The sequence below is a fragment of the Convolutriloba macropyga genome, chromosome 9 (genome assembly GCF_964194025.1).
Source record: "Convolutriloba macropyga chromosome 9, txConMacr16.3, whole genome shotgun sequence".
NCBI lineage: Eukaryota > Metazoa > Xenacoelomorpha > Acoela > Convolutidae > Convolutriloba > Convolutriloba macropyga.
In genome coordinates, this window is record NC_134476.1 from 9,574,300 (window position 1) to 9,598,030 (window position 23,731).

At 36.0% G+C, this 23,731-nt stretch overlaps 1 protein-coding gene across 1 annotated transcript; it reads left to right on the top strand.

Moving 5' to 3' along the window:
• Window positions 1–458: 458 nt before the first annotated feature.
• Window positions 459–23,731, top strand: LOC142346116 (DNA excision repair protein ERCC-5-like). Its single transcript, XM_075398620.1, has 6 exons — window positions 459–734; window positions 2,579–2,954; window positions 6,486–8,256; window positions 19,195–19,470; window positions 21,971–22,246; window positions 23,018–23,731. Exons 1-6 carry the CDS (start codon window positions 488–490, stop codon window positions 23,591–23,593), a joined length of 3,522 nt encoding a protein of 1,173 aa, XP_075254735.1. The 5' UTR covers window positions 459–487; the 3' UTR covers window positions 23,594–23,731.

Sequence of the window (23,731 nt, forward strand, 5' to 3'; positions counted from 1 at the left end):
ATTGTCAACAAACATTAGTCTCCTCACTAACAAAAACTCTATTGGAATCGAAGATCTTTGTCAACTCTTCGGTAGCGGTTTTTTTTATGTCATTACTTTCTTTGGAGGCATTTTTTGAATTTTCCTGTAGGCCAAAAATTTTATGGTAGATTAGTAATCGGAGATTCAAGTTCTTTAGGGAAAAAAGCACCCTTCAATTTTTGGTAGCATGATCAAGATTACTCAATTACATGAATCATCTGGTTGTTTCGAAGTTATTTTGAGCTGATTCGAGCAATGTTGTTGATTGCCTCATCTGTGTCGTTTTGGTTCTCACTGTTGCGTCCATTGGGTGAATCATACACTCTTTTAGGAGTTCTCATATGGGTGAATCATACACTCTTTTAGGAGTTCTCATCAGTAGAGAAAGATTGGAGGCAGCGGTTAAAATTTAAAGTTGAAACACTTTTTTCAGATATACCATGCTCGGATAAATGCTTGTTCTACGATGGGAGTTCTTGGACTGTGGCAGTTGCTGGATTCGACAGGGAAGCCAGTACCCCTCGAATCTCTTCAAGGACAAATTTTGGCTGTCGATGTTAGTATCTGGATGCACCAGGCTAATCACGGAATAGCAGGCAGAAATGGACATATTCAGTTGCTTTTTTCTCGAGCATGCAAATTGCTGTTCCATGGAATCCGACCAATATTTGTTTTCGATGGACCAACACCAGCTATCAAACGAGAATGTATGGGTAGGAATTTGGGTTCTTATCCGTTTATGCCCCCCATGTACATTATAAACCCCCCAATTACATAGCACGTGCCGTTACAAGGTAAATCATTGTAAAATATGGCACCTGCTTCTGGGTTTGCAAATAATTTGCACTCACTAACCTGGAGGGGGTGGGGAGCAGAAAAGAAAAGATCCCGATATTGATTTCTGCTAATGGCTTCTTCGATTCACGTTTTAGCTGAAGTTTTTTGATGTGAAATTGTTTAATCCGTATGCTAAGAGCCAAATCTAGAGTCGACTCTCTTGAGGGCCTCAGAAAAGTTTTGGCAATCAATAAAACATTGCCCAGACTTTAGTTTTCAGTTATCATCTTACCAAGTGACATCATAAAAGAGCTTCATATTGAAAAAACAGCAAATCTGTTCCAATTCCGATGAAGTGCAAATGGTCGATGGATGTAAGGCTCTGGGCAGTGTTATTGATACTGATACTGCTCGCACCAAGGCTTCGCTCAAAGGCAAGACTTTAAAATACCACAAATTTGTTCGAAAAATTTGGGCAATATCGAAAATTTTTGCCAGAGAACATATATAAATCGTTCACTGTATAAATTCAGCAGAAGTTAACATCCTTGATTCCTAAAACGCACAATACGGACAATTTTTTTACAGAATTCAAAAAAGTGGTCAATGATATGTACCGCATTTAACAAGGAGTATAACGGGAGAAAAATTTTACGTCATCATCGTTCGATATCTAGAAGAATGTTGTTGATAAATCGAAGTAATTTTTTAGTGGAGTGGATTATGACTGACTTGTCATAATAGGGTAAATTTTAGTAGCAATAAAATAGTACTACTTCCCTCTGTAGCACATGCCCTCCACTGTCCGAAAGGAGGATGCACCCACATGAGACATAATGAACTTCGCGATTCCTTTGTGAACTTGTTTATGTGAGGTCTGTCATGATGTCGAGATCGAACCTCATCTTCAGCCGTTGCAAGGGGAAACCTTTGCTCTTAAATCAACAACAACTGATGATGATGCAAGATTAGATATCAAGGCCAACGGACTTTGGGAATCGAGGTTCAAAACCTATTTTGATGTGAAAATTTTTTACCCGATGGCAAAAAGATGCCCTGAAAGCAGTAGCGAAGCCTACAACTACCATGAATCTATTAAAAATAACAAATGTGAACAAAAAATAACGGAGGTTGAGAAAGTAACATTTTGTCCGCGTGTCTTCGCATTCACTGGTGGAGCTGGCCCATCAGCTTCAAAAGCGCTGAAACAACTGGCATCAGAGCTCTCTGCGCAAAAGAAGGACAGCTACGCTGATATCATATATCTAAGAACAAAAATCAGCTTTGCTCTCCTAAGGAGTTTCATCCTCTGCATTTGTGAGTCAAGGACGCTTAGGCGGCGCGAAATAGTTGATGCTTCAATGGGAGGTGTGTTTGAAGAAGGGAGGTTGTTAGTTTGACTCATCTACTTTTGTCATTAGTTGTTTGTTTTCTAATGCTGTCTGTCTTTTGTATTACTTTCTCAGCTGATGTTTTTATGTTATCCTTTTTTAATAGCCGCGAAGCTGATTATTGGCCTTCTCTTGGTTTTTTATTTTGTCAAGATTTTTGTTACGACCATATGACGTCACAATCACTTCAAATCTGCTTTTTGTTCATTCGTTCATGCAATTTCAACTGAATTGCGTGCGTGACGTCATTTTTCACTCTCAATAGAGCTATTTTTTGTTCATTCGCGTGATTAAGTTTTTGTCCAGACGTGACTTACTTCACTGTCAAAAATGACTTCCTCACTTGGCTGATTTGTTGTGCTGATTTGTCAAAGCATTCGTTATTTTAGAGAAGCGAAGAAGGAAGCGTGCCCAAGCCATGGTAAACTGCTCCGATCTTCGAAGTGCGGTGCTCACAAACTATCTCAAAACACATATCTTGGAATCGACTTCGTCCAGTAATGCTGCTAAAGACCTCTTACCCAAAACCAAGCGATTGCCTGCAGTGCTGACGAATGTTTCATCATTTGACGAATTATTCCAACTGAATAACTCCTTGTCTGAAGAAAAAAGCGTGACAAGTGGCGAAGTAGACCAGAGTGAAGCTGTTGAAGATGTAGAGGAATATTTTGATGAAAACGAGGAGTTGGAAAATGTTGATGTTCACTCCGAGCAGTTCAAGGCTCTGCCGTTTGAGGTGCAACATGAGATCCTTATGGACATTAGGTAGGTGAACAATTATTTTTCCCACTAAAAAATTTAATTGAAAAAACTTCAAAATTTAATTGAAAAATTCCGACAAACATCTTATCTCTGGTGTTAGATAATGAAAGTTTTGGTTAGATAAATCGATTCAAATGAATTCCATACGTTTAATATACTTAAAAAGTATTAATTGCTCTTGAACGGAGTTTGAAGTAATTATTGAAAATGTGTTTTTTTTGCAAAATTTTTGCTTGACCGCTTTAATAATAATAATAATAAATTGTTTCCATCAGTCAATAAGTAGCTTTTCACAATTACCTGTACAAATACAATCACATATTTGACTGTGGGAGAGCACTATTGGGCCGATGGCCCGTTCTCAAGTGTCTCGTTCAGTTTATCTGGATGAAAGTGATTCAAAATGTAGGAAAAAAAGAGGAAGCACTATTTTTCAAGGTACCATTAAACCTAGTGAAAAACATTATTCTGGTTATGGAACGCCTTTGAGTTGTGATATTAAAACTCATACAACAGTCTGACTATGTCCTCATTACCCAAAATATAATTATCTAGAAATTGATGACAAATTTTTTGTTTCGGCAGTAGACATGCTTTCAATCTTTTCTATTATTTCGTCATCGTGACCTAGAAGCATTCTTAAGACCCGCCTTATCCTAACTATTATTGAAAAACTGTGAAATAGATTTTTACCTTGAGTTATTTTGTTTTTAATCAACCGCTTGCTTTTTTAAGGCAATTTTGCATTGAGAAACCCTTTGAAAATGGTGAAATATTACATTGCCCCCTTATGTTTTTTAGTGTTTGCTTAAGTACCTCATAGGCATGTAACTCTGAGGCTAAATAGATCCTATGTTTTACTCTTTCTTCGTAAGTGCTTTCAAACTTTTTTCGATGAAAAATTAGCCGCACGATACGTTTGACAACTTTGTCTATTTCCCTAATAGTTGTGATTGTTGTTGACCCGTATATCAGGACTCCGTATTGTACTATTGGCTGTATGTATGTTCTAAACGCTTTTATCATCTGTGATTATCTCAAAACTTTTCTTAGTTTATAAAAGATAGAACAATTCGACAAAAGTTTTGTGACCACATGCTTTGAGTGCTTTGAGAAACGTAGATCATTATCTATCGTGATGCCCAGGTATTTGAAACTTTGTTTTTCTTCATTTTTAGTGTTTTTTATGAATATTCTTGACACAACATTTTTTTTTTATTTTTCTTTACAAAAAGCATGCTTGTTCAGTGTTGGTTTATTTTTTATGAGCCAATCATTGACCTTATCTAGTGCTCTGTCGTGATCATCGTCAATTTTCGATGCAGAACTACTGCTCTTCACAACAGTGTAATCGGCGTATAAAATAACATTTGATTTTTTCTGGGACAAACTTAAGTCATTCATGTAGATAATAAACAAAAGAGGGCCAAGAATTGATCCTTGTGGCACGCCTAGTTCTATAAGATTCAGTTTGGACTTTATATCTCCAATTAAAGTATATTGCATTCGTTTGGACAAATATGATTTTAAAATGTTGTATATTGGACCACGCAGACCATATCTATAACACTTTTGCAGTAGAATGTTGTGATCGACAGTATCAAAAGCTTTCTTTAAGTCTAGAAAGGTGCATTTGGTTTTTTCACTGTTGTTGTGAAGATTTGATCTTATTTCCTCTATTAAGGTTGCAATGGCATCAACGGTGCTCTTCCCGTGCCTGAAGCCAAATTGTGAATCTGAGAGAATTTCGAAAACGTTTAGGTAGTTTTGAACTCGATCAAATATAATCCGCTCAAAGACTTTCCCTATAATTGGTAGCAACGAGATGGGCCTGAAATTTGATGGGTCATCTTTATTTCCATTTTTGATGAACGGTATAACTTTTGCTATTTTCAAACTTTCTGGGTATTGTCCAAGTTCTACGCATCTGTTAAACAAGAGTTGTAAAGGAGCTGCTAAACAGTCAGAAACTTTTTTAATGAAAAAATAGTTCAAGTTATAGCAATCAAGGCTAAATTTGTTTTTACAGTTGTTGATAGCGTACATAACGTCATTTTCAGATATGGATTTAAGAAACATACTTTGACTCTGGTTTTCTATCGTAACGGCACTTCTTGTTAAAAATTCTGCATTCAATTTTTTCCCAATGTTTGAGAAGAACTCGTTAAACTCTTCTACTTTATTTTGCGAGCAGAAAACTTTAGAGGACTCTGAATTGCCGGCTAAAGATCTGTAAAGCTCAAAAAAAGATTTTTTGTTTTTTACCGAATCGGTTTTAAGTAGATTTTGATAAAATGTTTGTTTTTTAGATCTGATGAGAGATTTAAGGTTTTTACAAGTTTTTGAAAATTTTCGTGAATTTGTGGACTTCCAGTTGTATCTGCCAGTTTCTTAAGACTACGTTTTTTCGTCGCTAAGTTTTTAACCTCATTATCAATCCAATTTTTGTTCTTTTTTGTTTACGATATTTTTCAGGAAGGTGACTGTTTAATGCTTCAGTGAGCAATTCGTGAAATTTTTTGAAGGCTTTGTCAATTGGTAAGAGTTCTAAACTACTTCTATGGAGCTCAAATTGATACCCGAGATCCTTTTCGAGTCTTTCTCTTGTAATTGGATTATCTAGGTTTTGCCAATTGCGGCTTTTTAGAGCTTTAAAATACTTTTCTGGACTGCCATCGAGGTCAAAGGACCCTTCTACCGTGTGATGATCTGTTATACTGGTTGATTTAACTTTTGTTTCTATAAAAAAGTTAGAAAATATTGCATCAATGAGCGTACCTCTGCCATTTGATACCCTCTTTGGGTCGTTATTGCTTGATATACTGAGACCGTTTCCGGCTAAAAGGCTTTTTAAGCTTTCGGCTTTTTTGCTGTTTATTCAAAAATTAACATTAAAATCCCCACAAAGTGCGTGTTTTGTTTCTGGGTCAACCATTAGGGTGTCGAGATATCTTTCAACCGTCAAGAAATTGGCTTCATTAGTGCAATTTGGTGGCATATAAATGGATTAATCCTGTAAACTGTACAGGATTACAGGTTCTTTTAATTGTCATTGTTGATGTAGAGACACTTTTCGTTATCAATTCCCTGCCATTGCAGTCTGGTTTTTTTTCTTGTATAAAATTACCAACTATTTTGATATAACAGTGCTTAATTGTTTTTTTCTAAAACATTCTTCTAGAACATTCTTCCGTTTGACTTCTTGAGTGATTTTTTTCGCACGCTTTTTAATTTTTTTTCAGTGGTTTCAATTGCGCGCATTCTCTTTAGCTAAAATAAAGCGACTGAGCGATGAACGTACCGAGCCCGTGTGGCGTAGTGTATAATGTCCCCGACTCTAGTCAGTTGTTAATGTCGCGGGCTCGAACCCCCTCCCTAGTCAGAAGCTTTTGAACCATAAAAGTTATCTACTATCTACGCTATAACCCCTTCTAAATTGCTTGCCTCGCCAGTAGAGCAATTTGTGCGATACTAGTCGGTTGATGTTTTTGCCTGACGCCTGTTTTCAAATTTGTGATTGGTTTCACTGTTTAGGGAACTGAAGAAACGTCGCTGTTTGCTGAAACCGGTAACGATGCCTGAGAAGTTGAATGACTTCTCAGATTTCCAGTTAAAGAACTTTCTAGATCGAAGCTTGGTGACACAGAAAATTGAAGACGTCCGAAAAGATATGAACCGCGATGGTTTAGGTATTCTGGGATTAGCTAATATTGACGGTGCTATTATGCGAAAAATTGCCTCGGAAGATTCCTCATATATGGTTTATGTGAAAAGGCTTCCCAAAAGCAAAAGAGAAGATATGGAAGCATTTGACGTCAAAGATTTTTCCCAGGATAGCCAATTTTCTGGTTCAGATTCTATTCCCAGTTCTTCAAAGAGTGGACTTCCAGTTTCTCTGGTTGAAAAGGCTTTAGAAAAAGAGTTCCATTCCAGGGTGATAACTGGAACTGATGAAACGCCTCAGTTGTCACAGTTTTCAAAGTCGCAGAGTAGGAAAACGGAAGAAACTACAGATTTAAATAGTGACCAAATGAACTGCGAAAAGGCAACAGGTTTCAATCTTCAAGAAGTTCTTTCTAGGTTAAAGAAACCCATAGAAGTTAAAAGCAACTCCGTAGATAAACCCAACTTAAATATTTCAGTTACAACTACATCAGATTGTAAACAAACTTCTAATTGTAGTGCTAATATTAGTATAGAGAACACAATAAGTGACAAAATTGAGTTGTTAGAGAACTCAGATGATGATGATGACCCTTGCACCGTCGTCGCGTCCGAGCCGGACTTGGTCGAAATCGAAAGCAGTCCAAAAGGTGCTATTAAATTTAATAATCCTAAACAGGATACGGATGAAATTTTCGCTGAAACTTGCGACTCCGGAGTGTCAAGTCAATGCGATTCGCTCCAACAATCGCAGGAACTGACAGTTGTGTCAACTGAAAGAAATTCTGTCGAACTCCAGACATCAAGAAATCCTGACGATGCTGCTTTTAGCAGTTCTGACGAAGAATTTGAAGATGTTGAACTGAATGTTACTGCTCTTGGAGACGTAAAAGAGTTTGAGAAGACCAAAGAAATTGAGCCAGAAATGACAGGAACTTCGAACTGCAGAAATAGTTTGTCTACTATTGAACTTTCAGAGCCTTCTTTTGAAGCACCGAATGAACAAAGACCATCAACGAGTATTATATCTCCTGACACTAGAAGTATGACTTTTGACACTGGTATCTCGATTCCCGATGGTGCTGGGAGCGATATAGACCATCATGCAATTTCTGCAAATTTACCTGTTGAGAAACACAGTCACCCTGAAGCCATTGTTACAAAGAATGTTAAGCATTGGAACTCGGATGAAAATGCTTCTAATTTAGAATTAGAGGAACAGCAACTGATCCGGGAGCTTGAAAAAGAAGAAACTAGAGCTACGACAGTGACCGAAATTATGTACGACCAGTGTCAAAAACTGTTAAGGCTGTTCGGGTTACCATACATCGTTAGCCCGGGCGAAGCCGAAGCCCAGTGTGCCTTTTTGGATTATGTTGGATTGGTTAATGGTTCCATTACAGACGATAGCGACGTGTGGTTATTCGGTGGGAAAACAGTTTACAAAAACTTTTTTGAGCGCGAAAAGTTTGTGGAAAAATTTACAATGGCGGAAATTGAGGGGAAGCTGATGGTTAATAGATCAAATTTGATCTGTTTGGCAATGATGTTGGGGAGTGATTATTGTGATGGGATCGAAAATATTGGACCCGTTCACGGAATGGAAGTTTTGGAGGAGTTTGGAAGAGAATTTGGAGTTGAGGTTTGAAAAAAGTAATTTATTGCTAATGGAATTTTTTGAAGGCTCATCTATTAATAGTCAGAATTAGGGCGCCGATTTTAATAATGTTTTTTTAATGTCAAGGTCTGTTGAATAGGAAGTTTTTAAGTGTTCTGTGCTTTAAAGTTTCTTAATACTCTTACTGGCTTCACTTGATTAGGACCATCGGACCTGTTCATGACTTATCAAGTAAGTTGCGGTTCTGTGCGGCCTGGTCTGTACAGCAATCCTAACTTACCTAAAAATAGTTTATTAATAGCCGCACAGCGATAGCTGGGGCTATTATTGGCCTTCTCTTGGTTTTTTACGACTCGAAGAGGAGTATTGGTTTTTACGACTCGAAGAGGAGTATTGGTTTTCTTAAGGTTTTTTTTTACCGGAAGTACTATTCGTTCAGACAATGTTTTGACCTAAAAGCGAAAGCGAGTAAAGTTGCAGTGTGAACTAATTTTTTCTGAGCGAGAGAAGTTTTTTGATCATGCGCTGCGTTTAGTGCATGACTTTTTGACATTGAAAAGTAGTTTTTGACTGAATGGCACATATAGATAACCGTTTTTAGCCGTTTTTTCGTCTAAGTGGCCTAGTTTTTCCGCTTGTAATTTGGTTTTTTGTAGAAATAATTTTTAATCGATGCTATGTTGAATTGTAAACCCCGGAAATCGATAGCACAGTATTTTGCATAGCCTGAAATTGCGTTTCAAATGCGAAATTGGCACATATTTCTTGATTTTTTAGTTAATTTTTGGCTTTTTTTTTAATTAATTTCTTCATTTTTGGATCTTTTAGCTGTTTTTTTGTCAAAAATCAGTTAATATGGCAACTTCCCGTGGATAATTCATATACTCAATGCCTCTCTCTACCTCGATGTAATTTTGTTTCATAAAATTGTACATTTGCTAATCCGATTTTCGTAGTTTTTTGCCATTTTTTCTCAGTTTTTTGTTTGTATTTTGCTTTTAAGTACTTAAAATAGTATTTTGGGGAACATGAGGGACTTTAATTTCGTTTCAATAAAAATTCAATCATTTTTGTTGTTAAGTTTTTGAAAAAACAGAATTTTTTTTCATAAATGCAGTCTTAAATATTTTTTTACCACTTTTTTGCAAAATGTTTCATTGTTTCGTATGTCTGAAGTCTGCTGTTTATTGTTTTATTCTGTTCAGCAAGTTGGATTTTTGTCTCGAATGACTCGTTGTCTTTTCTATGTCTCGAATGCTGATCAATGAAATGTACTCGTTTTTCTTGATTTTTTTACATTTGATTTTTAACTTTCAAAAATCAAGAATTGGTCTTTTTGTTACGGTGTTCCTAAAATTGTGTCCGTATTCTTCACATTCTCGTTTGTATCATTCTAGTTTTGTCCTGGCACCTACTTTTGTATTCCTTATATTGATTTTTTAGTTGTTAAAAAATTGAATGAATTCAGCTTTTTCTTAGATCTTGGTTTCTTCGGTTTGCAATTGATTTAATTCAAAATAAGGCAGTATTGGGAGTTTGCTAGAAAGTCTTTTCCAACATTTCGACTTATTACTATTTATTGCAATTTTGCTTCCGGGCTTGGTATTGTTTTTAGACGATTGTTTGCCTTTGAATATTATTCTGTTGCTTTTGTTTTTCTATGATTAATTCAATTTTTGAATTAGTATCAAATCATGTTGTCTAGCATATATACAACAAGGAAGAATCATGTATTATTGTTGTCTCAATTGCCGTGATTAGAAATCTAATTGTAGTGGTTCTCTGATTCTTAAGTTTGAGCACTCTTTTTTGAATAATTTTGACTTTCCTGTCTTTTATCTGCCGTTTGCTTTCGCGATCTTTTTGAGATTAGAATTATTAATTATCTGAAGGCAATTGATGGCCCTGTCAGCTTTTTCAGTCTATCACTTCTTTGACCTCTTTAATTTCGGTTTTTTAACGTTACCAAACGTTTTCAATAATAAAATTTTGCTGCATTTTCTTTCTCTTGGTGACAGTGGTTTAAATTTCACCGATTTTTAGATCAGACCCGCGGAGGTAATGAGTTAATGGTTTAATACAGAAGGTAATGGCTTAAGCTTTTTGTGAAGTTTTGGTGCTTCGAGTCGCTTCCGGAATTCTTCCGGCTATGTTCTTAAGGTTTTTTTTTACGGGAAGTACTATTCGTTCAGACGATGTTTTGACCTAAAAGCGAAATCGAGTAAAATTGCTGTGTAAACTATTTTGTTCTGAATGAGAGAAGTTTTTTGATCATGCGCTGCGTTTAGTGAATGACTTTTTGACTTCGAAAAGTAGTTTTTGACTGAATGGCTCATATAGATAACCGTTTTTAGCCGTTTTTTCGTCTAACTGGCCTAGTTTTTTTGCTTGTAATTTGGTTTTTGTAGTAATTTTTAGTCAATGCTATATTGAATTGTAAACCTCGGAAATTGATACCACAGTGTTTTACAGAGCCTGAAAAAAGCGTTTGAAGTTCAAACTTGCACATATTTCTTGATTTTTTAGTTAATTTTTGGCTTTTTTTCTATTAATTTCTTCATTTTTCAATCTTTCAGCCGTCGTTTTGTCAAAAATCAGTGAATATGGCAACTTCCCTTTGATAATTCATATACTCAACGCCTCTTGCTATCTCGATGTAATTTTGTTTTTATAAAATTGTACATATGCTAATCCGATTTTGGTAGTTTTTTTTTCAAATTTTCAGTTTTTTTGTTCAAATTTTGATTTTAATTACTAGAATTAGCCTTTTAACACGAGGGACTTTAATTTCGTTTCAATAAAAATCAGCCACTTTTTGTGTTAAGTTTATGAAAAACAGTTGAAAATTTTTTCCGTAAATGGAGTCTCAAAAATTTTTTGACCATTGCAAAATGTTTCAATGTTTCGTATGCTAGAGTTCTGCAATTTCTTTTTTTGTGTTCAGGAGGATTGAACTTTGTCTCGGATGACTCGTCATCTTTTCTATGTCTCGAATGCTGAACAATGAAATTTTTTGTTTTTAAATACTCTTGAACGAAGTTCATAGCAATTTTTGTAAACTTGTTGATCTTTTTTATGCTAATCTTTCGCTTGACCATTTTGCGCTTTGCTTCTAGAACATTCTTTGACTTCTCAAGTGACTTTTACATATTTTCGTTCTTCATTTTTGAGTGATCTCTATTGCTCTCACTCCGAAGTAAACTTGTTGCTAATATAAAGTCGGTTGCAGCATAGCAAAAATAAGGGCCAAATAGCACGGTCGGCAGTGTTTATGGTAATGAAGAGGGAGGTCAATAGTTCAAATCCCAGTGGGGTGAAATGTTTTTCCACCCACCTCTCATTCGAGTGCAACTCTTCCGACAGTAGTCGGTTTATGTTTCTTGATTTTTTTAATTGGATTTTTAACTTTCAAATATCGAGAATTGGTCTTTTTTGGTACGGTGTTACTTACAGTGTGTTCATATTCTTCATTTTCTAGTTTGTATCATTTTAGCTTTGTCCTGGCGCCTGCATTTGTTATCGTTATATTGATTTTTTCTGTTGTTAAAAAATTGAATTATTTCAGCTTTTTCTTAGATTTTCGGCATTTCTTCGGTTTGCAATTGATTTCATTCAACAGAAGACTGTTACTGAGAGTTTGCTGGAAAGCCGTTTCCATAATTTCTACTTATTACTATTTATTGAAATTTTTTGGCCTTGGTTTTGTTTTTAAACGATTTTTTGCCTTTGAATTTCATTCTGTTGCTTGTGTCTTTTCCATGATTATATTAATTTTTGAATTAGTATGAAATCATGTCTAGATTATAAACAACAAGGAAGAAGTATGTGTTGTTTTTGTCCTAATTGCCTTGATTCGAAATCTAATTTGAGTGGCTTTCTGATTCTTATATTTGAGCATTATTTTTTGAAACATTCTAATAACTAACAAACTTAGTTTCTAAGATTATTATCTGCCGTTTGCTTTCGGGATCCTTTTGAGATCAGAATCATGAATTATTTCAGGACAATTGAAATTTCTGTCAGGTTTTTCAGCCTATCATTATTTTGACCATCCTAATTATTTCGGACTTTCTAACTTTATCAAACGTTTTCAATAGTATAAAATTTTGCTGCAATTTCCTTCTCTTGGTCACAGTGGTTTAAATTTCACCGATTTTTAGATCAGACCCGCGGAGGTAATGAGTTAATGGTTTAATACAGAAGGTAATGGCTTAAGCTTTTTGTGAAGTTTTGGTGCTTCGAGTCGCTTCCGGAATTCTTCCGGCTATGTTCTTAAGGTTTTTTTTTACGGGAAGTACTATTCGTTCAGACGATGTTTTGACCTAAAAGCGAAATCGAGTAAAATTGCTGTGTAAACTATTTTGTTCTGAATGAGAGAAGTTTTTTGATCATGCGCTGCGTTTAGTGAATGACTTTTTGACTTCGAAAAGTAGTTTTTGACTGAATGGCTCATATAGATAACCGTTTTTAGCCGTTTTTTCGTCTAACTGGCCTAGTTTTTTTGCTTGTAATTTGGTTTTTGTAGTAATTTTTAGTCAATGCTATATTGAATTGTAAACCTCGGAAATTGATACCACAGTGTTTTACAGAGCCTGAAAAAAGCGTTTGAAGTTCAAACTTGCACATATTTCTTGATTTTTTAGTTAATTTTTGGCTTTTTTTCTATTAATTTCTTCATTTTTCAATCTTTCAGCCGTCGTTTTGTCAAAAATCAGTGAATATGGCAACTTCCCTTTGATAATTCATATACTCAACGCCTCTTGCTATCTCGATGTAATTTTGTTTTTATAAAATTGTACATATGCTAATCCGATTTTGGTAGTTTTTTTTTCAAATTTTCAGTTTTTTTGTTCAAATTTTGATTTTAATTACTAGAATTAGCCTTTTAACACGAGGGACTTTAATTTCGTTTCAATAAAAATCAGCCACTTTTTGTGTTAAGTTTATGAAAAACAGTTGAAAATTTTTTCCGTAAATGGAGTCTCAAAAATTTTTTGACCATTGCAAAATGTTTCAATGTTTCGTATGCTAGAGTTCTGCAATTTCTTTTTTTGTGTTCAGGAGGATTGAACTTTGTCTCGGATGACTCGTCATCTTTTCTATGTCTCGAATGCTGAACAATGAAATTTTTTGTTTTTAAATACTCTTGAACGAAGTTCATAGCAATTTTTGTAAACTTGTTGATCTTTTTTATGCTAATCTTTCGCTTGACCATTTTGCGCTTTGCTTCTAGAACATTCTTTGACTTCTCAAGTGACTTTTACATATTTTCGTTCTTCATTTTTGAGTGATCTCTATTGCTCTCACTCCGAAGTAAACTTGTTGCTAATATAAAGTCGGTTGCAGCATAGCAAAAATAAGGGCCAAATAGCACGGTCGGCAGTGTTTATGGTAATGAAGAGGGAGGTCAATAGTTCAAATCCCAGTGGGGTGAAATGTTTTTCCACCCACCTCTCATTCGAGTGCAACTCTTCCGACAGTAGTCGGTTTATGTTTCTTGATTTTTTTAATTGGATTTTTAACTTTCAAATATCGAGAATTGGTCTTTTTGGTACGGTGTTACTTACAGTGTGTTCATATTCTTCATTTTCTAGTTTGTATCATTTTAGCTTTGTCCTGGCGCCTGCATTTGTTATCGTTATATTGATTTTTTCTGTTGTTAAAAAATTGAATTATTTCAGCTTTTTCTTAGATTTTCGGCATTTCTTCGGTTTGCAATTGATTTCATTCAACAGAAGACTGTTACTGAGAGTTTGCTGGAAAGCCGTTTCCATAATTTCTACTTATTACTATTTATTGAAATTTTTTGGCCTTGGTTTTGTTTTTAAACGATTTTTTGCCTTTGAATTTCATTCTGTTGCTTGTGTCTTTTCCATGATTTTATTAATTTTTGAATTAGTATGAAATCATGTCTAGATTATAAACAACAAGGAAGAAGTATGTGTTGTTTTTGTCCTAATTGCCTTGATTCGAAATCTAATTTGAGTGGCTTTCTGATTCTTATATTTGAGCATTATTTTTTGAAACATTCTAATAACTAACAAACTTAGTTTCTAAGATTATTATCTGCCGTTTGCTTTCGGGATCCTTTTGAGATCAGAATCATGAATTATTTCAGGACAATTGAAATTTCTGTCAGGTTTTTCAGCCTATCATTATTTTGACCATCCTAATTATTTCGGACTTTCTAACTTTATCAAACGTTTTCAATAGTATAAAATTTTGCTGCAATTTCCTTCTCTTGGTCACAGTGGTTTAAATTTCACCAATTTTTAGATCAGACCTGGAGAGGTAATGAGTTAATGGTTTAATACAAAAGTTAATGGCTTCAGCTGCAGTTTTGGTTTTTGGTGAAGTTTCGACGCTTCGAGTCGCCTCCGGAATTCTTCCGGCTGTTTTTTTTATTTCGTCGTCCCGATTTTTGTTACGACCATATGACGTCACAACCACTTCAAATCTGCTTTTTGTTCATTCGTTCATGCAATTTAAACTGAAGTGCGTGCGTGACGTCATTTTTCGCTCTTAGTGGAGCGAGTTTTTTGTTCATTTGCGTGATTAAATTTTTGGTCACACTTGACTTACCTCACTCACAAAAATGACTTCCTCACTTTGAAATTGACTTTTATTTACTTTAATTCAAAGAGATAAGGTCAAATAGGTGTGTGTCACTCTAAATGAAGGATATTAGAGAGCAGCTAATAGAGGCAGCAAAAACTTATACAGATTTATAATCAAATTATAACTTATCAGCCTTAAGTGAAAAGCCGAATTTTTTTTGGTCTGTCTTTTTCACTGTTTTTTTGAGACTGGAGATCTACGAAGCTATTGCGGCTATTTTCTGGCAATCTGCCAGCTATGTTTATTAAAAAGCTGCCTCAGCTTCTCAGCCGGCTATTTTAGCGCTCCTATTTTTTTTACAATCCGAAGAATTTGAATTGTATTGGAGCGCTTTCTTTTTTTAAGATCTGTTACTTAATTTAATGATTTTTGAAGTCAAATTGGAGTAAAGATTTTGTCACTCCGAAACAGGAAGTGGAGCGAAAAAGCGAAAAACAAAAATTTTTTACACTACTTTTAAAGTATAGTGAGAAAAAGGGTGTTTGAACAAAAATTCGCTAACTCGCTAGTGGTTTTTTGTTCAGATGCGGCAAGTTCACTTTGATTTTTACTGTTTTTTCGATTTTTCGGATCGAGTTTTTTTCCAAATGATGTTCCCAATCCATTCATAGTTCATTCAAGGCCTATTTTTTTGTTCGAACTAGATGTCTCTTTCTCGCTAGTGGTTTTTGTTCATATGCGGCATTTTGACTTTTTCAGTTTTTCAAAATTTTTTTAATCTGATTTTTTTTAATTGTTTTCCCAATTCATTCATTATCCGCTCTAGGTTTAGTTTTTGTTTAGTCAGTGGAAATTCTTTGAATTGTACGTCAGGACTTGGCTTGCTATGTTTTTTACTTCGTCGATTAATTTTTTTTTGCTTTACCTTAGTTCACAGCTTGTTCAACATTTTTCGTGAAATCTTTTCGACTTCTCTAGGCTAGTTTCTCTCTTCTCTCGTTTTGCTAAAAGTATTTTCAGCCAGAATTTGCTCAGCAAAGCAATTCAAAATGAACAGAGTCAGTGTCAGAAATCAGAAAAATGTCAGAAATCAGAAATAGAAGTAGGATAAACCCATAAAGAGCAATTTTAAATGCTCCTTGCTCAAATTTTGCACTCTTAGTTACCATCTCTAATCCTTATTGGTAAAGATACTAGCCGTACTGCCGACTTTTCGTTGATCGGTTTCTTTCGTCTGACGATTTGTCTTTTCGTTCTCAATAACAGGATAAAAAGGTAGCGCCCAGCGGGCATTAAGTTCTCTTAAATCCTTTCAGCTCACTAGTCTTCAAGTATGCGATTAACAGAAATTGTTTTGGGAGACTTATACTTATGGTGTGAAGGGCGGTTGTTAGAGGTTGACCCCCCCAACACCGTTAACCCCCCCCCCCCCGCACCGTTGTCCCCACTGTTGCTCCTCCCTCTTCCGCTGCGCGCACTTCGCACCCCTTCAATTAAGCTAAAGCTAGCCTCAAGAAAACGTGCCGAGCTACTGCTGGTCAAAAAGGTTGCAGATATTCTCCTATTATGGTTTTTTATGCAGACATGAGACAAAAAAATTGTTACGCTGTTCTACTAACGGTGTTTTTCTTGCTTTTATTTAGCCCCTGGAAAAATTCAAAAAGTGGCATACGACAGTCACGAATCAAATTGTCCCTCAAGTGACGAATGCCGTGCGGAAACGACTACTTAAGTTTGAACTCCCAGAAGCTTTTCCGAGTCAGACAGTATTCGATGCATACTTCGCTCCCAGAATCGACGAATCGAGAGAGAAGTTCAAATGGGGGCGTCCGGATGTTTTTGGACTGAAGGAGTTTATGTCTAAGTTTCTCGGATGGCCGGCAAAGAAGCTAGATGAATTATTGCAACCTGTGTTAGAGGTGAGGAAATTTTTGACAGCTGTTGTGGGCTAGAAGATTGAGAGAGAACAACCTAATGTAAATTGTGCTTAAGATAAGCTTGACATAGCTTGACAAGAGGCTCTACTTGTTCAAGGAATACTTGGCTAGAGAAATGAAGACTTGAGGAACAAGAAAAAAAGCGAGAACAAAAACTTTTTGCTGGTTTTGCTTCGGCGCTCATTTTATTTCTGTCATTTCTGTTTCGATTGAAAGGTGTGAAGTAAGTTGTTTGGTAGTTAGTAAATGTTGCTGAAATTTAGGTCAAGTTTTACTTCGAATCGATTCCTGAGTCTTCAGTTGATGTTTTCCTTTAAATTTCTTCAGACGTTTTTGTGGTGATTGAGTGGTAATTTTTCTCTCCCCGGAACAAAAAATGGGGCAAAAAATCAAGTGGTTTAGCGGCATGAATTTTTATCACTGTAATTTGACTGTACAGTGTAAGTAAACGGTGTTTTGGCAAATTGGTTTGCTCCAAAGTAGTTTTTTATTGTGGATTATTAATACCTTTCAGTTTAGAAGCTGAATTTAGTATAGTTTTAGAATCTAATTCAAATTCCATACCAAATTTGAGCACTTAGGAATCTTAGGAAAAAATGCTGTCAATTTCTATCTCTTCTTTTTAATAGCCGGACAGCGATAGCTGGGGCTATTATTGGCCTTCGCTTGGTTTTTTTATTTCGTCGTCGCGATTTTTGTTACGACCATTTGACGTCACAACCACTTCAAATCTGCTTTTTGTTCATTCGTTAATGCAATTTCAACTGAAGTGCGTGTGTGACGTCATTTTTCGCTCTTAATGGAGCGAGATTTTTGTTAATTCTCGTGATTAAGTTTTCGGTCACGCTTGACTTACCTCACTCACAAAAATGACTTCCTCACTTTGAAATTGACTTTTATTTTAATTCAAAGAGATAAGGTCAAATAGGTGTGTGTCACTCTAAATGAAAGATATTAGAGAGCAGCTAATAGAGGCAGCAAAAACTTATACAGATTTATAATCAAATAATAACTTGTCAGCCTTAAGTGAAAAGCCGAATTTTTTTGGTCTGTCTTTTTCACTGTTTTTTTGAGACTGGAGATCTACGAAGCTATTGCGGCTATTTTCTGGCAATCTGCCAGCTATGTTTATTAAAAGCTGCCTCAGCTTCTCAGCCGGCTATTTTAGTGCTCCTATTTTTTTACAATCCGAAGAATTTGAATTGTATTGGAGCGCTTTCTTTTTTTAAGATCTGTTACTTAATTTAATGATTTTTGAAGTCAAATTGGAGTAAAGATTTTGTCACGCCGAAACAGGAAGTGGAGCGAAAAAGCTAAAAAGCGAAAATTTTTTACACTACTTTTAAAGTATAGTGAGAAAAAGGGTGTTTGAACAAAAATTCGCTAACTCGCTAGTGGTTTTTTGTTCAGATGCGGCAAGTTCACTTTGATTTTTACTGTTTTTTCGATTTTTCGGATCGAGTTTTTTTTCCAAATGATGTTCCCAATCCATTCATAGTTCATTCAAGGCCTATTTTTTTGTTCGAACTTGATGTCTCTTTCTCGCTAATGGTTTTTGTTCATATGCGGCACTTTGACTTTTTCAGTTTTTCAAAATTTTTTTGATCTGATATCTTTAAATTGTTTTCCCAATTCATTCATTGTCCGCTCTAGGTTTAGTTTTTGTTTAGTCAGTGGACATTCTTTGAATTGTACGTCAGGACTTGGCTTGCTATGTTTTTTACTTCGTCGATTAATTTTTTTTTGCTTTACCTTAGGTCACAGCTTGTTCAACATTTTTCGTGAAATCTTTTCGACTTCTCTAGGCTAGTTTCTCTCTTCTCTCGGTTTGCTAAAAGTATTTTCAGCCAGAATTTGCTCAGCAAAGCAATTCAAAATGAACAGAGTCAGTGTCAGAAATCAGAAAAATGTTAGAAATCAGAAATAGAAGTAGGATAAACCCATAAAGAGCAATTTTAAATGCTCGTTGCTCAAATTTTGCACTCTTAGTTACCATCTCTAATCCTTATTGGTAAAGATACTAGCCGTACTGCCGACTTTTCGTTGATCGGTTTCTTTCGTCTGACGATTTGTCTTTTCGTTCTCAATAACAGGATAAAAAGGTAGCGCCCAGCGGGCATTAAGTTCTCTTAAATCCTTTCAGCTCACTAGTCTTCAAGTATGCGATTCACAGAAATTGTTTTGGGAGACTTATACTTATGGTGTGAAGGGCGGTTCTTAGAGGTTGACCCCCCCCAACACCGTTAACCCCCCCCCACACCGTTGTCCCCGCTGTTGCTCCTCCCCCTTCCGCTGCGTGCACTTCGCACCCCTTCAATTAAGCTAAAGCTAGCCTCAAGAAACCGTGCCGAGCTACTGCTGGTCAAAAAGGTTGCAGATATTCTCCTATTATGGTTTTTTATGCAGACATGAGACAAAAAAATTGTTACGCTGTTCTACTAACGGTGTTTTTCTTGCTTTTATTTAGCCCCTGGAAAAATTCAAAAAGTGGCATACGACAGTCACGAATCAAATTGTCCCTCAAGTGACGAATGCTGTGCGGAAACGACTACTTAAGTTTGAACTCCCAGAAGCTTTTCCGAGTCAGACAGTATTCGATGCATACTTCGCTCCCAGAATCGACGAATCGAGAGAGAAGTTCAAATGGGGGCGTCCGGATGTTTTTGGACTGAAGGAGTTTATGTCTGAGTTTCTCGGATGGCCGGCAAAGAAGCTAGATGAATTATTGCAACCTGTGTTAGAGGTGAGGAAATTTTTGACAGCTGTTGTGGGCTAGAAGATTGAGAGAGAGAACAACCTAATGTAAATTGTGCTTAAGATAAGCTTGACATAGCTTGACAAGAGGCTCTACTTGTTCAAGGAATACTTGGCTAGAGAAATGAAGACTTGAGGAACAAGAAAAAAAGCGAGAACAAAAACTTTTTGCTGGTTTTGCTTCGGCGCTCATTTTATTTCTGTCATTTCTGTTTCGATTGAAAGGTGTGAAGTAAGTTGTTTGGTAGTTAGTAAATGTTGCTGAAATTTAGGTCAAGTTTTACTTCGAATCGATTCCTGAGTCTTCAGTTGATGTTTTCCTTTAAATTTCTTCAGACGTTTTTGTGGTGATTGAGTGGTAATTTTTCTCTCCCCGGAACAAAAAATGGGGCAAAAAATCAAGTGGTTTAGCGGCATGAATTTTTATCACTGTAATTTGACTGTACAGTGTAAGTAAACGGTGTTTTGGCAAATTGGTTTGCTCCAAAGTAGTTTTTTATTGTGGATTATTAATACCTTTCAGTTTAGAAGCTGAATTTAGTATAGTTTTAGAATCTAATTCAAATTCCATACCAAATTTGAGCACTTAGGAATCTTAGGAAAAAATGCTGTCAATTTCTATCTCTTCTTTTTAATAGCCGGACAGCGATAGCTGGGGCTATTATTGGCCTTCGCTTGGTTTTTTTATTTCGTCGTCGCGATTTTTGTTACGACCATTTGACGTCACAACCACTTCAAATCTGCTTTTTGTTCATTCGTTAATGCAATTTCAACTGAAGTGCGTGTGTGACGTCATTTTTCGCTCTTAATGGAGCGAGATTTTTGTTAATTCTCGTGATTAAGTTTTCGGTCACGCTTGACTTACCTCACTCACAAAAATGATTTCCTCACTTTGAAATTGACTTTCATTTACTTTAATTCAAAGAGATAAGGTCAAATAGGTGTGTGTCACTCTAAATGAAAGATATTAGAGAGCAGCTAATAGAGGCAGCAAAAACTTATACAGATTTATAATCAAATAATAACTTGTCAGCCTTAAGTGAAAAGCCGAATTTTTTTGGTCTGTCTTTTTCACTGCTTTTTTGAGACTGGAGATCTGCGAAGCTATTGCGGCTATTTTCTGGCAATCTGCCAGCTATGTTTATTAAAAGCTGCCTCAGTTTCTCAGCCGGCTATTTTAGTGCTCCTATTTTTTTACAATCCGAAGAATTTGAATTGTATTGGAGCGCTTTCTTTTTTTAAGATCTGTTACTTAATTTAATGATTTTTGAAGTCAAATTGGAGTAAAGATTTTGTCACGCCGAAACAGGAAGTGGAGCGAAAAAGCTAAAAAGCGAAAATTTTTTACACTACTTTTAAAGTATAGTGAGAAAAAGGGTGTTTGAACAAAAATTCGCTAACTCGCTAGTGGTTTTTTGTTCAGATGCGGCAAGTTCACTTTGATTTTTACTGTTTTTTCGATTTTTCGGATCGAGTTTTTTTCCAAATGATGTTCCCAATCCATTCATAGTTCATTCAAGGCCTATTTTTTTGTTCGAACTAGATGTCTCTTTCTCGCTAATGGTTTTTGTTCATATGCGGCACTTTGACTTTTTCAGTTTTTCAAAATTTTTTTGATCTGATATCTTTAAATTGTTTTCCCAATTCATTCATTGTCCGCTCTAGGTTTAGTTTTTGTTTAGTCAGTGGAAATTCTTTGAATTGTACGTCAGGACTTGGCTTGCTATGTTTTTTACTTCGTCGATTAATTTTTTTTTGCTTTACCTTAGTTCACAGCTTGTTCAACATTTTTCGTGAAATCTTTTCGACTTCTCTAGGCTAGTTTCTCTCTTCTCTCGGTTTGCTAAAAGTATTTTCAGCCAGAATTTGCTCAGCAAAGCAATTCAAAATGAACAGAGTCAGTGTCAGAAATCAGAAAAATGTTAGAAATCAGAAATAGAAGTAGGATAAACCCATAAAGAGCAATTTTAAATGCTCGTTGCTCAAATTTTGCACTCTTAGTTACCATCTCTAATCCTTATTGGTAAAGATACTAGCCGTACTGCCGACTTTTCGTTGATCGGTTTCTTTCGTCTGACGATTTGTCTTTTCGTTCTCAATAACAGGATAAAAAGGTAGCGCCCAGCGGGCATTAAGTTCTCTTAAATCCTTTCAGCTCACTAGTCTTCAAGTATGCGATTCACAGAAATTGTTTTGGGAGACTTATACTTATGGTGTGAAGGGCGGTTCTTAGAGGTTGACCCCCCCCCCCCCCCAACACCGTTAACCCCCCCCCCCCACACCGTTGTCCCCGCTGTTGCTCCTCCCCCTTCCGCTGCGCGCACTTCGCACCCCTTCAATTAAGCTAAAGCTAGCCTCAAGAAACCGTGCCGAGCTACTGCTGGTCAAAAAGGTTGCAGATATTCTCCTATTATGGTTTTTTATGCAGACATGAGACAAAAAAATTGTTACGCTGTTCTACTAACGGTGTTTTTCTTGCTTTTATTTAGCCCCTGGAAAAATTCAAAAAGTGGCATACGACAGTCACGAATCAAATTGTCCCTCAAGTGACGAATGCTGTGCGGAAACGACTACTTAAGTTTGAACTCCCAGAAGCTTTTCCGAGTCAGACAGTATTCGATGCATACTTCGCTCCCAGAATCGACGAATCGAGAGAGAAGTTCAAATGGGGGCGTCCGGATGTTTTTGGACTGAAGGAGTTTATGTCTGAGTTTCTCGGATGGCCGACAAAGAAGCTAGATGAATTATTGCAACCTGTGTTAGAGGTGAGGAAATTTTTGACAGCTGTTGTGGGCTAGAAGATTGAGAGAGCTAGAGAACAACCTAATGTAAATTGTGCTTAAGATAAGCTTGACATAGCTTGACAAGAGGCTCTACTTGTTCAACGAATACTTGGCTAGAGAAATGAAGACTTGAGGAACAAGAAAGAAAGCGAGAACGGGTTATGAGATGCCCAAGTTCGAGAGCTTTGGAACATATGGTGTAAATGGGTAGATGGTGGATTTGAGGGAGGATTTTTGTATCATAAAGTAGAATGTGGATTTGATCAGAACTAGGTTAACACATTGTGCAACTTAATGAGATCTCAAATTAGTATTACGCGGTAATTGTAGAGCTATGAAGTTTTACGAATTTATGAAAGTTGACTGAATGAGCAGCTATCAAGTCCTAATTCGGAAACCGGCGGGAAAAGGGTAGACTAAACGCAAACATTCAGCTATGCTATTTTTGAAAAGTATGTACTGCGAACAAATTTGGTTTAATATAGAACCCAGTAGCCTTGAATCTTTTTCAACTTTTCGACTAGGGTTTGGTTGAACATTAAAAAGAAAGAAAAGATTTCAAGTTCGCTTTTATGTATCATACATATAGTAAAATAGTAGCGGATATTAAATTTTTGGCCGTGTTTTAGAGTGAACATTGAAATTTTATAGCGCGGAAAGATATGTTATAATATGGGGGGGGGGGGGGTTAAATGAACAGGGGTGAAAGATGTAAATCCTTAATGAACTATAATTTGAATTTTGTTGTTTCAGAAGCAGAAAAATGTGACCACACAAATGAGTCTGGACCAATTCTACAGTGTTAGATTAGGAACTGCCAAACGAGCAGTTAAAAGCAAGAGAATCAATGAAGCAATATCAAAAATGAAAACTCAGAAAAGTTTACAAGATGAAGACATATCAAAAAAGAAGAGGAAAACTAAGGAAATATTTATTGACCCTCAAAAGTCCGATGATTTTGATAGGAATAAAGAAATTGACAATGCTTTGGATCCAAATCAAGAAAAATCACCAATGTCTGGTCAAACAAGCGCGACAAAAAGTGAAACCAACAAAAATGATGAAGTTGTTTCCAGCAATTCTTCGAGAACTACCAGAAAACGTACTAAACGAAACGCTGAAGAAAAGACAACGACACAAAATTCGACAGCACAGAAAGAAATATTAGAAAATGGGTCGAGTATCTCAAATCTGAGGGCAAAAACGAATTCGAAAACTGCAAAATCGAAACCGAAAAGCAAGAAGAATTCGAACTCAAATGGAAACAATAATGCTACTCAAAGAACAAGAAAAGTTAATTTATCAGAAAGCTCTAGCGGAGCAGAATAAATGTATGATTCGCATTCATTAGCTTTTCACTATAATTTGTATCTTGAACTTTTTTTAATATAAAAATTTTACTTTAAATGTTGCTTTCGTGACCTACAACACTTGGATTAAAGGGCATGAATTTAGATTTAGAGGAAA